General features: G+C 43.7%; 1 protein-coding gene across 1 annotated transcript in view; it reads left to right on the top strand.

Annotated features, from left to right (window-relative positions):
• The window catches only part of BCAN (brevican), a 169,086-nt gene extending 154,771 nt beyond the window's left edge, over nucleotides 1-14,315 (top strand). The window contains exons 12-14 of the mRNA XM_053705241.1: nucleotides 12,568-12,712; nucleotides 12,946-13,128; nucleotides 13,292-14,315. Of these exons, the coding sequence (XP_053561216.1) occupies nucleotides 12,568-12,712; nucleotides 12,946-13,128; nucleotides 13,292-13,302 (339 nt within the window). The 3' untranslated portion in view covers nucleotides 13,303-14,315. The remainder of the gene's footprint in view (nucleotides 1-12,567; nucleotides 12,713-12,945; nucleotides 13,129-13,291) is intronic.
• Nucleotides 14,316-15,817: the final 1,502 nt, after the last annotated feature.

The following is a 15,817-nucleotide window of genomic DNA, read 5'->3' as shown; positions in this document are numbered from 1 at the left end:
TTTCTTCTGTTGTGTGATCAGTCCACGGCCCGCCCTGTTTTAAGGCAGGTAAATATCTTTTAAATTATACTCCAGTCACCACTTCACCCTTGGTTACTCCTTTCTCGTTGATTCTTGGTCGAATGACTGGGACTGACGTAGAGGGGAGGAGCTATATGCAGCTCTGCTGGGTGAATCCTCTTGCATTTCCTGTTGGGGAGGAGTTATATCCCAGAAGTAATGATGACCCGTGGACTGATCACACAACAGAAGAAAGGAATTTATCAGGTAAGCATAAATTATGTTTTTTTGTGGCATGCATTCCTGCTTGTTTTTCAGGGAATAAATCAAACAGTCCAGTATTTCAGCAGGCTGTCCTGGACACTTAAAGGGACAGCCAAGTCCAAAAAACTTTACTTTTATCACCAATTTTGCTTTGTTCTTTTGGTGTTCTTAGTTGAAAGCTAAACCTAGGAAGGCTCATATGATAATTGCTAAGCACTTGAAGGCCGCCTCTTATCACATGCTTTTTTATTTGCTTTTCAGAACAGGGGAGAGCTAGTTTATGTAAACCATATAGATAACTGTACTCACGCCCGTGAATTGTGGCTGACACTGCACTAATTGGCTAAATTGTAAGTCAATAGATAGTAAATAAAATGTCATGTGATCAGGGGGCTGCCAGAAGATCCTTAGATACAAGGTAATCACAGAGGTAAAAAGTGTATTTATATAACTGTGTTGGTTGTGCAAAACTGAGGAATAGGTAATAAAGGGATTATCTATCTTTTAAAACAAAAAAAATTCTGGTGTTGACTATCCCTTTAAATGTCTCAGTTCCCTGAGTGGCAGCTACATTTTAAAGGTCCCTTATGCCTCTATGTATTACAAACATGGCCATAAAGTAGTGACAAATTGCAATGCACATGCACTACTTTGTGCTACTGGCAGCTAAGGAGGGTAAAATAAATAAATGTCTTATGTGTTAAGCAGTCATTGATGTTTTAAAACACTGCTTTTTGTGTTATTTGTAGCCACTAGGGTAACATTTCTGCCAGGGGCGAAACTACAGGGGGTGCATAGGTCGCAATTGCGACTGGGCCCCCAAGGGTGGGAGCTCAGCTTAAAAAAATAATATATTTTTTTTACAATAAAAAACGTTGACCTGCTACTGCCTGCACTGATATCATGTGAGTGTGACATGATGCTTCACTAGTGTCTCGGACTACAGGGGTTAGTGTTTCTGTTTTACCCATTGGTGTTTATGTGTATGTATGTGTGTATGTATGTGACTGTGTGTGTATTTATGCATGTATGTGTGTGTGTGTATGTTTGTGGAACCAGCAAATTACAGACCTTGTTACTGCAGCATGGGGGGTGCGGGGGGTAAACAGTGTCAGTCTATACTGTACCACTATATACAGTACGGGAAGGCTGGATCATGCCGGCAGATTACAGACTGTGTCACTGACTCACTATATATAGTACTGGTGGGTTAAACAGTGTCACTATATACAGTGATAGGGGGTCAGACCATCTCACAGACTGTGGGCACAGGGTACCTCCTTTTGCAGACATGTAAACTGATTCACATTTTTTTTTTCTGTGTTAAATGTAAAAAAAAAAAAAAAAAAAAAAGATGTATCAAATTCACTTTTTTGGGGGTTGGGGGGCCCTTCTTAGATTCTTGCACCTGGGCCCTGTGGTTTCTAGTTACGCCTCTGATTTCTGCTCTGTGTGTGCCACTGGTAACCAAGGGAGGGTCAGATCACTGCTCTGTAAAATAAAATTGTAGATTTGTATTTTGTCAGCAGTCAAGTGGATAACTTTACTGCTCATTCATGGAAAAATATGAAGTTAAGGTTGGTACCTAAAGTCATTTTTTTTGGTGGGCATTGTGTGACCCCCACACACCTACCACCTGTGCTAAGTCACCGACAGATTGTGTAGTATTTTTGTGGAGGACAATTAAGAGCCCTAGGACCAGCTGTCTCTTCGTCTTACCCTCCTAGTATAGAAAGGTTCTAGCATGGAGTGCTTGGAACTTGGAAGACAGAACACTGAACAGCCCTGGGAGATACTAAGGTGAGGAACTGCAGGATCTACGGTCTGATATGAGGTCAAATGAGGCTGATAGATGGGCTGCATGACCAGGTTTGATATGAGGTCTAATGAGGGTATAGGGCTCACAGATGTGCTGTGGGACCAAGGCTAAAATGAGGTCAGATGTAGGTATGTAGTTGACAGATCATCTACAGTGGGCATTTTGTGTAGGGCTTGGTCTGGCTCACAGCTGGACAAAAAGGGGCCACAAAGGACATGAATCTGATCTAAGGAATGATCTACTCCTGTATAGCACTGCAGAATCAGTTGGCACATAATAATAATAATAATAATAATAATAATAAATAATGTGGCTCATCACTATAATAAAAGCAGATGAGTCTCCTGGCACCCTCTGTAATCATCATGCCAGTTATTTGGCCACTTCAGACTTTGAAAGAAACCGAAGAGCTCTGCACCCATGTAATTCCATATCAGACCCCCCAGTACACCCATGTAGCGTATCATGTCCTACAGACATCGCTGAATGCCGACAGCATACTTTGCCGGCATTTAACATTGCACAACCAGTTCACCAGAACTGCTTGTGCAATGCCACCCCTACAGATTTGCGGCCACTCAGCCGCTAGCAGGAGGTGTCAATGAGCCCGATCGTATAGGATCGGGTGGATTGCAGACTGCAGCCTCAGAGGCAGCGGACCAGTTATGGAGCATTGGTCTTAAGACTGCTGTTTCATAACTGCTGTTTACGGCGAGCCCGAAGGCTCGCGTGGAAACAGGGGCATCAAGCTCCATTCGGAGCTTGATTATTTGGCCCTATATACCCTTCATGCTTACCTGCTTCTGCACTAGCTCATTTTAATCTCATGTTAGAGGTTTAAATAAATGAATTTAGCAATGCTTTTAATAGAAGCATTTGTGCTTATATGTGTGCATTGCAGAAATTCTATTCACAACTTATATCTTATTAACAAAAGCATTCCCAATGTTTTAAGATAGCAGATGTTTACAACAGACTGGTGACATTATTATTATTATTATTATTATCGGTTATTTGTAGAGTGCCAACAGATCCCGCAGCGCTATAAACATAGGCAGAATACAAGGAAACACTTATAGGGATCAAACGGGTAGAGGGCCCTGTCAAGAGTTACACTGTTGTAGTCAGCTCTAAAGAAGGTGATCTTCAAACAGCTGGGCTCTTAGGCTTACATGATAAGGGGGTTCAAGGGGATAGCAATGGAGCAGAGAAATTGGTATAAAGAAAGGTTAGTGTATGCATCCCTGAACAGTAGATTCTTTAGGGAGCGCTTTCACAACCTGAACATGAAGGCATCTGTGTGGACACAAAAATGTTTGGTGGGGTCAGGAGTGGCTAAGACAGGGGCAGAGATCAAGGCAGACTTGAGGCTCTGGAAGTCAGTCTCACATTCTGGGGACCACAGAACCTGTTGGGGGAGTTGCTTACATGTTAAGTCGGTCAGGGACTTTGCCATGGCACTGTAATTTACGGTAATATCTGGCGGTTCCTAGAAACACTAGAGGCGAGATTACGAATTTTGTGTTAGCCTTAAAAAGCAGCGTTAAGGGATCCTAACGCTGCTTTTTATGTAACGCTGGTATTACGAGTCTGACAGGTACAGGCTCACCGCTCAATTTTCTTCCGTGACTCGAGGCTACCGCAAATCCCCTTACGTCAATTGCGTATCCTATCTTTTCTATGGGATTTGCCTAACGCCTGTATTACAAGTCTTGGAAGAAGTGAGCGGTAGACCCTCTCCTGTCAAGACTTCTACCGCATTTAAAAGTCAGTAGTTAAGAGTTTTATGGGCTAACACCGGAACATAAAACTCTTAACTAAAGTGCTAAAAAGTACACTAACACCCATAAACTACCTATTAACCCCTAAACCGAGGCCCCCCACATCGCAAACACTATAATAAATATTTTTAACCCCTAATCTGCCGACCAGACATTGCTGCCACCTACATTATACTTATGAGCCCCTAATCTGCTGCCCCTAACATCGCCGCAACCTACATTATAGTTATTAACTTATAATCTGCCGCCTCCAACGTCGCCGCAACCTAACTACACTTATTAACCCCTAATCTGCTGACTGGACATCGCCGCTACTTTAATAAATGTATTAACCCCTAAACCGCCGCACTCCCGCCTCGCAAACACTAGTTAATTTTTAATAACCCCTAATCTGCCTGCCCTAACATCGCCGACACCTACTTACATTTATTAACCCCTAATCTGCCACCCCCACCCAACGTCGCCGCTACTATAATAAAGTTATTAACCCATAAACCTAAGTCTAACCCTAACCCTAACACCCCCCTAATTTAAATATAATTGAAATACATCTAAATAAAATAACTACAATTAAATACATTATTCCTATTTAAAACTAAATACTTACCTGTAAAATAAACCATAAGATAGCTACAACATAATTAATAAATTACATTGTAGCTATCTTATAATTTATATTTATTTTACTGGCAACTTTGTATTTATTTTAACTAGGTACAATAGTTATCAAATAGTTATTAACTATTTAATAACTATCTAGCTAAAATAAATACAAAATTACCTATAAAATAAATCTTAACCTAAGTTACAATTACACCTAACACTACACTATCATTAAATAAATTACCTAAACTACCTAAAATTAATTACAATCAAATACAAAAAAGTAAATTACGAAAAAAAACAAACACTAAATTACGGAAAAAAAAAAGAAATTACAGAAAATAAAAAAATGACAAGAAGTTTAAACTAATTACACCTAATCTAAGCCCCCTAATAAATTAACCCCCCCCCCAAATAATAAAAAGCCCTACCCTATACTAAATTACAAATAGCCCTTAAAAGGGAATTTTTGCGGGGCATTGCCCCAAAGTAATCAGCTCTTTAGCTCTTTTACATGTAAAAAAAAGAATACAATACCCCCCCAACATTACAACCCACACACCCCCACCCAATACCCCCTTAAAAAAACCTAACACTACCCCATTGAAGATCACCCTACCTTAAGCCGTCTTCACCCAGCCGGGCACCATTGGTCATCCGATCCGTCCAGAAGTCTTCATCCGATGGGCCAGAAGAGGACATCCAGACCGGCAGAAGTCTTCATCCTATCCGGGCAGAAGAGGACATCCGGACTGGGAGAAGGCTTCATCCAAGCGGCATCTTCTATCTTCATCCATCCGACGAGGAGCGACTCCATCTTGAAGACATCCGGCGCAGAGAATCCTTCCAGCGCGACGAACTAACGACGAATGACGGTTCCTTTAAATGACGTCATCCAAGATGGCGTCCCTCAAATTGACCTCGCATTCTATTGGCTGATCCAATCAGCCAATCGGATTGAACTTCAATCCGATTGGCTGATAGCATCAACCAATCAGATTTTTCCTACCTTAATTCCGATTGGCTGATAGAATCCTATCAGCCAATCGGAATTCGAGGGATGCCATCTTGGATGACGTCATTTAAAGGAACCGTCATTCGTCGTTAGTTTGTCGTGCTGGAAGGATGCTCCGCGCCGGATGTCTTCAAGATGGAGTCGCTCCTCGTCGGATGGATGAAGATAGAAGATGACGCTTGGATGAAGCCTTCTCCCGGTCTGGATGTCCTCTTCTGCCCAGATAGGATGAAGATGTCTGCCGGTCTGGATGTCCTCTTCTGGCCCATTGCATGAAGACTTCTGGACGGATCGGATGACCAATGGTGCCCGGCTGGGTGAAGACGGCTCAAGGTAGGGTGATCTTCGATGGGGTAGTGTTAGGTTTTTTAAGGGGGTATTGGGTGGGTTTTAGAGTAGGGGTGTGTGGGTGGTGGGTTGTAATGTTGGGGGGTATTGTTTTCTTTTTTTGACAGGTAAAAGAGCTGATTACTTTGGGGCAATGCCCCGCAAAAGGCCCTTTTAAGGGCTATTTGTAATTTAGTATAGGGTAGGGCTTTTTATTATTTGGGGGGGGGGTTAATTTATTAGGGGGCTTAGATTAGGTGTAATTAGTTTAAACTTCTTGTCATTTTTTATTTTCTGTAATTTTTTTTTAATTTTTTTTCGTAATTTAGTTTATTGAATTTAATTGTAATTAATTGTAGGTGGTTTAAGTAATTTATTTAATGATAGTGTGGTGTAATTCTAACTTAGGTTAGGATTTATTTTACAGGTAATTTTGTACTTACTTTAACTAGGTAGTTATTAAATAGTTAATAACTATTTAATAACTTTTGTACCTTGTTAAAATAAATACAAAGTTGCCTGTAAAATAAATATAAACCATAAGATAGCTACAATGTAAGTATTCGTTATATTGTAGCTATCTTATGGTTTATTTTACAGGTAAGTATTTAGTTTTAAATAGGAATAATTTATTTAATTGTAGTTATTTTATTTAGATGTATTTAAATTATATTTAAATTAGGGGGGTGTTAGGTTTAGGGGTTAACAACTTTATTATAGTAGCGGCGACGTTGGGGGTGGCAGATTAGGGGTTAATAAATGTAAGTAGGTGTCGGCGATGTTAGGGCAGGCATATTAGGGGTTGGTTATTAAAAATTAACTAGTGTTTGCGAGGTGGGAGTGCGGCTGTTTAGGGGTTAATACATTTATTAAAGTAGCGGCGATGTCCGGTTGGCAGATTAGGGGTTAATAAGTGTAGCTAGGTTGCAGCGACGCTGGGGGGCAGATTAATTAATGGAGGTGGCAGCGGTGTCTGGAGCGGCAGATTAGGGGTTAATAGTATAATGCAGGTAGCGACGATGTCGGGGGCAGCGGATTAGGGGTTAATAAGTGTAAGATTAGGGGTGTTTAGACTCGGGGTGCATGTTAGGGTGCTAGGTGCAGACATAAAATTCATTTCCCCATAGGAAACAATGGGGCTGCGTTAGAAGCCGGACGCTGCTTTTTTGCAGGTGTTTTTTTTTCAGCCAGCTCAGCCCCATTGTTTCCTATGGGGAAATAGTGCACAAGCACGTTTTAGCCAGCTTACCGCTACCGTAAGCAACACTGGTATTACAGTGAGAAGTGGAGCGAAATTTGCTCAACGCTCACTTTTCTGAGGCTAACGCAGCCATTCAGAAAACTTGTAATACCAGCGTTGGCTTAAGTGAGCGCTGGAAAAAAAAGGCTCGTTAGCACCGCAAGTCTTTACCGACAAAACTCGTAATCTGGCAGTAGGATTTGTGTTTTGGCCTTGGGGGTTGGCCAGTTCACCACTGCCTCAATTGGGGCCAGCTCCGGCCGCTGCTTTCCACAGCCCACTCAGTGGCCCAGGTACTGGACCTCCAAGCGTCCTATGGTGCATTTGTCTGACTTCAGGATCAGACCGGCGACCCTGATGCAATCTAAAATGACGCCTAGGTGGACCAAATGGTCCTTTTAGGTGTCGCTATAGATGGCAATGTCACCAGGTATACTCCTGGAGGCCATCCAGAAGGCGATCCACCATCCTTTGGAAGGTAGCTGGAGCATTCTTCATCCCAAACAGCATGACCTTAAACTGGTAGAGACCAGAGAGAAGGGGGTGATGAAGGCAGACTTGGGGACAGACTCAGGGTCTAAAGGGATCTGCCAGTATCCCTTGCAGAGGTCAAGGGTCAGAAAGTAGCCGTGGGTGACTCTGTCTAATAGGTCATACTCGGGGCATAGGGTAGGCGTCAGTTGTGGTTCTGTCATTGAGCTTACGGTAGTCAATGCAGAACCGGGTAGTCCTGTCCTTCTTGGGTACCAGAACCACCGGGGAGGTCCAGGGACTGTTGGACGGTTAAACTACACCTAGGTTCAACATTCCCCTGAGCTCACGGTGCATACTGTCCTTGACTGTCTCTGGGACCCTGTAGGCTGCCTGTCGTAGGGGGGCCTGTCCCGGAGTCTCCACTTGGTGTATGGCCGCTGCGGTGTACCCAGCGACAGTAGAGAACATATCTCATCTGTCTTTGAGGAGTCGCTGGACTTGCTCTCTCTGTCCAGTCTCTAACATCTCATCTAGGGGTATGTCGGCTACTCCTTGGGGGGTCTCATTTTGCCTGGGGAGTTCTGGCATGGGAAGACTCTCAGAGTCCTCCACAGTGGGAGCACAGATAGCGGCCACATCCTGGGTCCTTTACAGGTATGCCTTTAACATGTTCACATGAAAGGTCCGGTGGACTCGGTCATCTGAACATTTAGGTACCAGGTATATGGTGTCAATTAGCTGTTCCACCACCGGTAGGGTCCCTGCCAGGAGGCCTGTAGCTTGTCTGTTTTGACAGGCTTCAGAGCTAAGACCTTCTGCCCTACTGTCAAGGTACGAGTACGAGCATTCCGGTCGTACAACCGTTTCTGTTTTCTTTGAGCAACCTGACGGTTCTCTCGCACCCTGTCGACGAGGTCTTTAAGTTGGTCCCTGAGTTGGAGGATGTACTCCACAATGGATGGTCCTTCCTCTTCTGTGGGCCCTTCCCAATGGGCTCTCAATAGGTGTAGGGGTCCTCTTATCTTCCGACCATACACTAATTTGAATGAGGAGAAACCGGTGGATTCCTGGGGCACCTCTCTGTATGCAAAGAGGAGGTGCAGCAGGAACCTCTCCCAGTCCTTGTGAGTGGACGAGAATGTCCTAAGCAACTGCTTTAAGGTCCCGCTAAACTGCTCACATAGACCATTAGTTTGGGGCTGATATGAAGCACTGTGCAGGGGTTTGATCCTGCATAGCCTCCACAACTGCCGGGTGATCTCCGCAGTGAATTGGGTTCCCTGGTCGGAGATCACTTCCCGGGGGAAGCCTACCCTGGTGAATATCTGGAGCATTGCATCTGCCACTGTCTCCGCTTGGATATTGGCCAAGGGGTAGCATAGTCAACCACTGTAAGTATATACTTCTTTCCAGTGGGTCTAGGTCAGGCCAAAGGACCAATTATGTCTACTGCTACTCTACTGAAGGGCTCGTCAATAATGGGAAGGGGATTCAGGGGAGCTTAAGTTTGGTCTCCTGTCTTCCCTACCTTCTGACAAACTGGGCAAGTTTTACAGTAGTCCTCAATGTCTACTGTAATCCCTGGCCAAAAGAAGGTCTGGGTCAGGTGGTGGTGGGTCCTGGACTTTTTCTAAATGTCCAGCTAGTGGAATATCATGCCCTATCCGCAGCAGGTTGGACTGAAACTTCTTCAGTACAACCAGCTGACGTTTTTGGCACCGAAGCTTTTCTCCTCTCGGAGATCCGGTACAGAAGCCCTCTGTCCCACTGGAAACGTTCCTCCCCAGGGCCCTGGGGGTCAGTACCTATTCTGTCTCAGTAAGGGGCTAAGGTTGGGTCGCTCAAGGAGAGTTGGTTCAGGGGGTAGGGTTGGAGTCGGAGGGGAAGGTCGGGGCAAGGCAGGGGTCAGGGTAGAGTTTTGGGGTAAGGTAGGAGTCGGGCCGGAATGTCTCACATGGATCCCCAGATCAGATGTGGTGGCTTGGCATCTGGCTTGCTGGCGGGTGATAACTGCAGCAACATCCTGGAGTTTATCCCCCACAAAAGCCAAGGTAAGGTGTCCGAGGTCATTTCCCAGTAAGACCTCAGCAGGCAAGTGGCTCATGACCACTACTTCTATAGCATGGGGCCCGACACCCCAATCCCGTTGTGGGGATCCTTAGTATGGCACCCTCAGCCACCCCAACTGCAAGTATCCTGCCTGTATGGCTGGAGGTGGGGGCCAGGTGGGGTTGGACCAGGGTGACTATAGCTCCAGTGTCCCTTAGTCCCTGGGCCGCCTGCCCATTGACCCAGACGTCCTGGCAATGATGACAGCAATTGTAGCCAGTTGCGGGGTGCATTTCATGCAGGACCCCAACATCTTCTTCAGCCCAGCCAGTGTAGTTGGTGGAGTCCTCAGTGTACAGGCAGTGGGCTGCAGCTTGGTAGCTCCTGACAGGAATGCTGGTCCACTGAGTGGCCTCCACTCTGGGCACTCTCTTCTTATGTGACCTGCCCATCCGCACTCATGGCACCCCTGGGATGAGCTGGGGCGGGAGGGGCAGACAGGTGCCGGCCGAGTCTGGGGGTACTGAGTAGGCACCGGAGGTCAGGCAGAGGTGGAAGTGGACCAGGCCACCGGTAGGGGCTCAGGGGTTGTCTGTCATCTGGCATCCAAATATTGATAAGCCAGGTTGGATGCGGTTACTCGGTCGGTGGAGGAGACACCCTGCAGTTCACACTGGGTCTCAAAAATTTGGAGGTAGCTGTCAATCTCCTCCTCACCATCTTTGAAGGCTCAAAAAGCCTTGTGGGGTAGCTTTCTTGGCCGGGGAGGTGGTTCCAGGGGAGCTGGCATGGCTCCCCCCATTGATTTCTGGAGCTCCAGCATGTGGACCCGGGTGGCTTCCGTGACCCTCTGCGTGATAATCTCTGCAGGTGGGTTAGTCCCATAGAGGGCCAGCTGCCACTGGATATCCCTCTGGAGGTCCGACATTGTAGTCTCTGGGGTTGAGGCCTCGCTGGGCCGTCCTCTGCTCTGGCTGCTACCGGCCTCACTACCTGGCTCGCTAGCCAGATCATCCTCCATCAGTTCCTTGATGATGGCTGCTTTAGAATTATGGCCGGCAGTTTTCCCCTGAGCTTCCAGCAGATCTTTCAACGATTCCTTTCGGAGTCCAGCATACTGCCCCATCCAAAGAAGTCTTCAGTTGGTGGTTTGAATGTTTCAGTTAGATGGAAGCATCCCACCGCTGCCAAACAATGTGATGGAACCCGGCTACCCCGACTGGGTAGCTCCGCCAAAGGGTCTTTCCAACACCTGGAACCTTCCGCTATGTAGCGGAGAAGAGTGATTATAGCAGGAGCCCACCAAAATAACCAGACAGACTAGCATTCAGGTGAAACAAGAACTGACTTTATTAGGAAACACACACTCCTTTTATACACAAACAAAGGGTCTTATCTTACGCTAGAATCTCCCGCCATTCCCGTCCCTCCAGACAAGCTGGCATCTGCCATAGCAGCCACAGTCCCACAGAATCCTAGGACAAAGAGGTGCTGGTTCTGGGGTGATCCCGGGGGAGTGGCGGCACTTCCAGGGTGTCATTTGAAAGCTCTCGGTCCCAAGATACCACAGTCCAAAAAGTGGCGTGATTCATTACTGGACTGGAGTTACAGCCCGGAAAAGATAGGGTATAGGGGTGTCCAAAACCCCTGGTTCACAAAAGTGCTCCCCTCCGGCAAGTCTCCCACCTCTTGTCCTCCCTAGGGGCTATCAATCCCCAAAAGAGCGGAGCTCTGGGGCAAAGGGCCGCTGGAGCGACCAAGGGTAAGGTTAGCGGGTGTCTGGCATGATGCGGCTGACCGGAAGTTCCAGCAGCCCAGCCAGCTTGAGAGGGGTTAGGTGGGTATCCGTTGTGGTGCGACCGGCCAGCAGTTCCAGGAGCTCGGTCAGCCTAGAAGGGTTTTCCCAGTCAGAGATCAGCTCTTCTCTGACAAAATTCACATTACAAAATAAAGGAAACAACAGGTCCGGGAGATTGCGGTCACTCTCAGGAGCCCAAATCCTCTGAGAAACAGGAGGGTGTAAGGTAGTAGGGGGGTGGAGATTTAATCCCTGCAACCCAGTATCCGTATCAGGGCCAATTTATGAAAGTGCGAGTGGACATGATACGATGTAGCGTATCATGTCCGCCACACATCGATAAATGCAGACAGCATACGCTGTCGGCATTTATCATTGCAAAGCAGTTCTTGTGAACTGCTTGTGCAATGCCGCCCCTTGCAGATTTGCGGCCAATCGGCCACTAGGGAGTGTCAATCAGCCCGATCATATAGGATTGGGCGGATTAATGTCCGCAGCCTCAGAGCAGGTGGACCAGTTATGAAGCAGCTGTTTTAAGACCGCTACTACATAACTGCTGTTTCCGGTGAGCCTGAAGAATCGTGCGGTAACAGGGGTATCAAGCTCCATTCAGAGCTTGATAATTCGGCCCCCATGAGTACAAAAGTAAGGTGAGTTTAAGAGAGATGGGCTAATGAACAGTGCAGGTGGAGAGCGAGAAGGAGTAATTGAATAGTTTGTTATAGAGACAAGAGGTAGCAAAAAGAAATATAAAGATATTGAGCATTTTTACAAAAGTGGGAACCAATTAAACAAATAAGAAACAGAATTACAGCAGCACTTGCATAAGAAAACAATAAGATACATAAAACACAATATTACAAAAATACTTGCCCTCTGTCTTGCGCCATGGTGATATACCTCTCCTGCTAGCTAAAATGAGTCATGGTAACCGTATCTGGTCATTCAGTTATTTTTTACTGCATGTCCTTAGGCTGTTACTCCATAATTGGATTAAAGGGCTAGGCTGAAGAGTGTATTTTGTTAGATACATTTCAAAGTACCAAAATTATTGCAAGTACAGGTCTTGCAAACAAATAAATGCACAATGTGATGAGTATATTTAGTGTTGCTGCTATGAGTTAGTATTTGAGTGCTACAGTGTATATTTTAAATCATTCATTGTATTCTTGTTTCTTTAAATTTTTTGATACTTAGCTCTATGAAAGTTGGAACCATGGTCAACCAGACAGCTATTTCCTCTCTGGGGAAAACTGTGTTGTTATGGTGTGGCATGATGGTGGCCGCTGGAGTGATGTGCCCTGTAACTACCACCTTCCATACACCTGCAAAATGGGTTTAGGTAAGAGAAAATTTCCCTTTAATTTTACATTTTGGGTGATACAGCGAAAGGTCTTAAAAGAGTTTAATATTGTAGCATTAAACTGGTACTAGAGAAACACCATGAAAATGACTCATAGATCTAAGAAACAAAGATAACATATTAATTCAGACATTCAGATTGTGAAATGTTATATATGCTATAGGAGCCATCTGCATATGCCGTCCTATAATCAGAACACTTCTTTGTTCTAGTTTCCTGTGGGGCCCCTCCAGAAGTGGCTAATGCTACTACATACGGCAGACCAAAAATACGATACCAGATCAACTCTGTCGTGGGTTACCGTTGCCAGGATGGGTTTATTCAACGTAATTCCCCTATTGTCAGGTGTCAAACTGATGGCTTTTGGGAAGATCCACAAATTAATTGCATTTCCAGTAAGTAAACTTTGGACTTCTACTTTCAGATCTGAAGTCCCAAAGAGAGATTGTTCTTGCAATTAGTTAGATTCATTAGTAACAACATAAATGTATTTAAAAGTTAAAATTAGAACTTTCTAAAGAATTATTCTTAATTGCTGTGTGTTTTGTCTCTTTACAGTAACTCAATGATGTGAATATCTGTGGTTATGCCACAAACCTACCCCTTATCCTAAGATATTATATCCCCCTGACTATCAACAATGTAATCTCTCCCCTCAATATTTGGCTGCAGAAGGATCCAACAAGGGATACAAACCAAAATCCTTTGCACCATAAGAAATTGACACTTGAATTTGAAGAAGAAATTAGGACAACAGGAAGTTTAACCCTTTTTCATCCAGATAACTGCAACATTCTCAGTAATGAACAATAAAACACAACATTTTATGGTTTAAGGGGTGTATTTAATATTGAAATAGTAGAAATCATATCACATGAGGGTGTATTGTTTTATAAAACAGCAGTTTAAAAATTGTGAGTTTGGGACAGGAAAGATTCAAAACACATAATTCCCCTTTTATTATTGGAAATCATATTAGTTATACCTTGGGGCTAGATATGTCTGAAAGCTCGATGGTACTCCATATCAACAAAATATATTTTCTTTTTATAGGATTTTTTATTGCACCTTATTTCAATGGACTATGTTTAAAGCATATTGGTTTATTTTGAATCAAAGAGATTGGTAAATAATAGGAAAAAAGTTTAGTTTTGACTTTAATGTGAAGTCTGGTTTGGTTACAGTCACAGCACATAAATTCCCCCTGCACTGAACGTTGCATACTGGCTAAATTAATGGCTACCATGTTAAATATATGGGAAGACTTTGCATTCACATGAAGGGTGATATGAATGTACAACTCATAAGATAGAATAGCACCAAAAGTTTAAAGTGTGCTTCTATCTTTAATAAGGATTCTGAATTGGATTTTTTCTATCATGTACAAATGCCAGTCTGAATTTGATTCACGATAATTAGACTATACTTTTTTGGACGAGAGTCTCCTTTTTTCCAGGGTGCACATAAATGTCTAGTGCTTTTTATAAATTTTTGTACCAGTATTCCATGTATTTTTTATTGGCTCTAACGTACATTGTGTCATAGCAAAAAGATAGTAATAATAATATTAATAATAATTAGATATGGTCTGATTTTTCTTTATATACGTTTGTGTAGTTGTGGTGTTTGTGGTTTCAGCTGCAAAAACATGTGACCAAATCAAACAAGATGGCGAATAGAAGATAAAAAACGTATACTCAAGGCTGGAATAGGGGAGAGCCTGAAAGGGACATTAAACACTAAGGCCTAGGTTAAAAGGGGAGCTGATCAAGCAGAATCATTGGTGCTTTTTTTGCCCATATGTTACAAGTACAAAGATATTTTTTATCGCTCAAGTCTAGGTTGTTGTTACATCTGCATGTTGGATCGGACAGGCACGCTAAATCCCTCATATAGACGACTTTTATGGAGTCACACAGTAATATTCATGTTGGATCTCTCGAGCGCGAAGCCGATGATGCTCAAATAGTGGAATTCTTTATAAAGATCTGTGCTATGTTATTAATAATGTTTTATTCAGGCCTTAAATAGCTTTAAGTTTTACAGAGGTATTATGGATTGAGCGAGACACTTAATTCATCATAATATAAGCGCAATGAGTTTGCTAATTTCACTCCCTGCACTATCCAGTAAAGGTATAGGGTGTACTAAAAATGGTTTGGCCACATTAAGATGCTTTGGTTAAAATACATCTACTTGTAATAACCAATTGCACATTATTCTTTGCGCTTGGTTGCTCAAAAGATAACACACCTTGCAGAGTTTCCTTTCTCATCTTCTCCTAATTTTTCAATTCTATTTTCTCTTGTTAAGTGTATCCAGTCCACGGATCATCCATTACTTGTGGGATATTCTCCTTCCCAACAGGAAGTTGCAAGAGGATCACCCACAGCAGAGCTGCTATATAGCTCCTCCCCTCACTGCCATATCCAGTCATTCTCTTGCAACTCTCAACAAAGATGGACGTAGTAAGAGGAGAGTGGTGTATTATAGTTAGTTTTTTAACTTCAATCAAAAGTTTGTTATTTTTAAATGGTACCAGAGTGTACTGTTTCATCTCAGGCAGCATTAGAAGAAGAATCTGCCTGTGATTTCTATGATCTTAGCAGAAGTAACTAAGATCCATTGCTGTTCTCACATATTTTGAGGAGTGAGGTAACTTCAGAGGGGGAATAGCGGGCAGGTTTTCCTGCAATAAGGTATGTGCAGTTAACATATTTCTAGGGATGGAATTTGTTAGCAAAAGGCTGCTGATACCGGATTAATGTAAGTTCAGCCTTAAATGCAGTGATAGCGACTGGTATCAGGCTTATTAACAGAGATACATACTCTTATAAAAGTGTAATATAAAACGTTTGCTGGCATGTTAATCGTTTTTATATATGTTTGGTGACAAAACTTATTGGGGCCTAGTTTTTTTCCACATGGCTGGCTTGATTTTTGCCTAGAAACAGTTCCTGAGGCTTTCCACTGTTGTAATATGAGTGGGAGGGGCCTTTTTTAGTGCTTTTCTGTTCAGCTAAAAATACTGACAGAGACATTCAGCTTCCCTCTGCATGATACAGGACATCTCTGAAGGGCTCA

Source organism: Bombina bombina, chromosome 1 (assembly GCF_027579735.1).
Source record: "Bombina bombina isolate aBomBom1 chromosome 1, aBomBom1.pri, whole genome shotgun sequence".
Taxonomy (NCBI): domain Eukaryota; kingdom Metazoa; phylum Chordata; class Amphibia; order Anura; family Bombinatoridae; genus Bombina; species Bombina bombina.
This window is presented reverse-complemented; position numbering and strand designations above follow the sequence as displayed.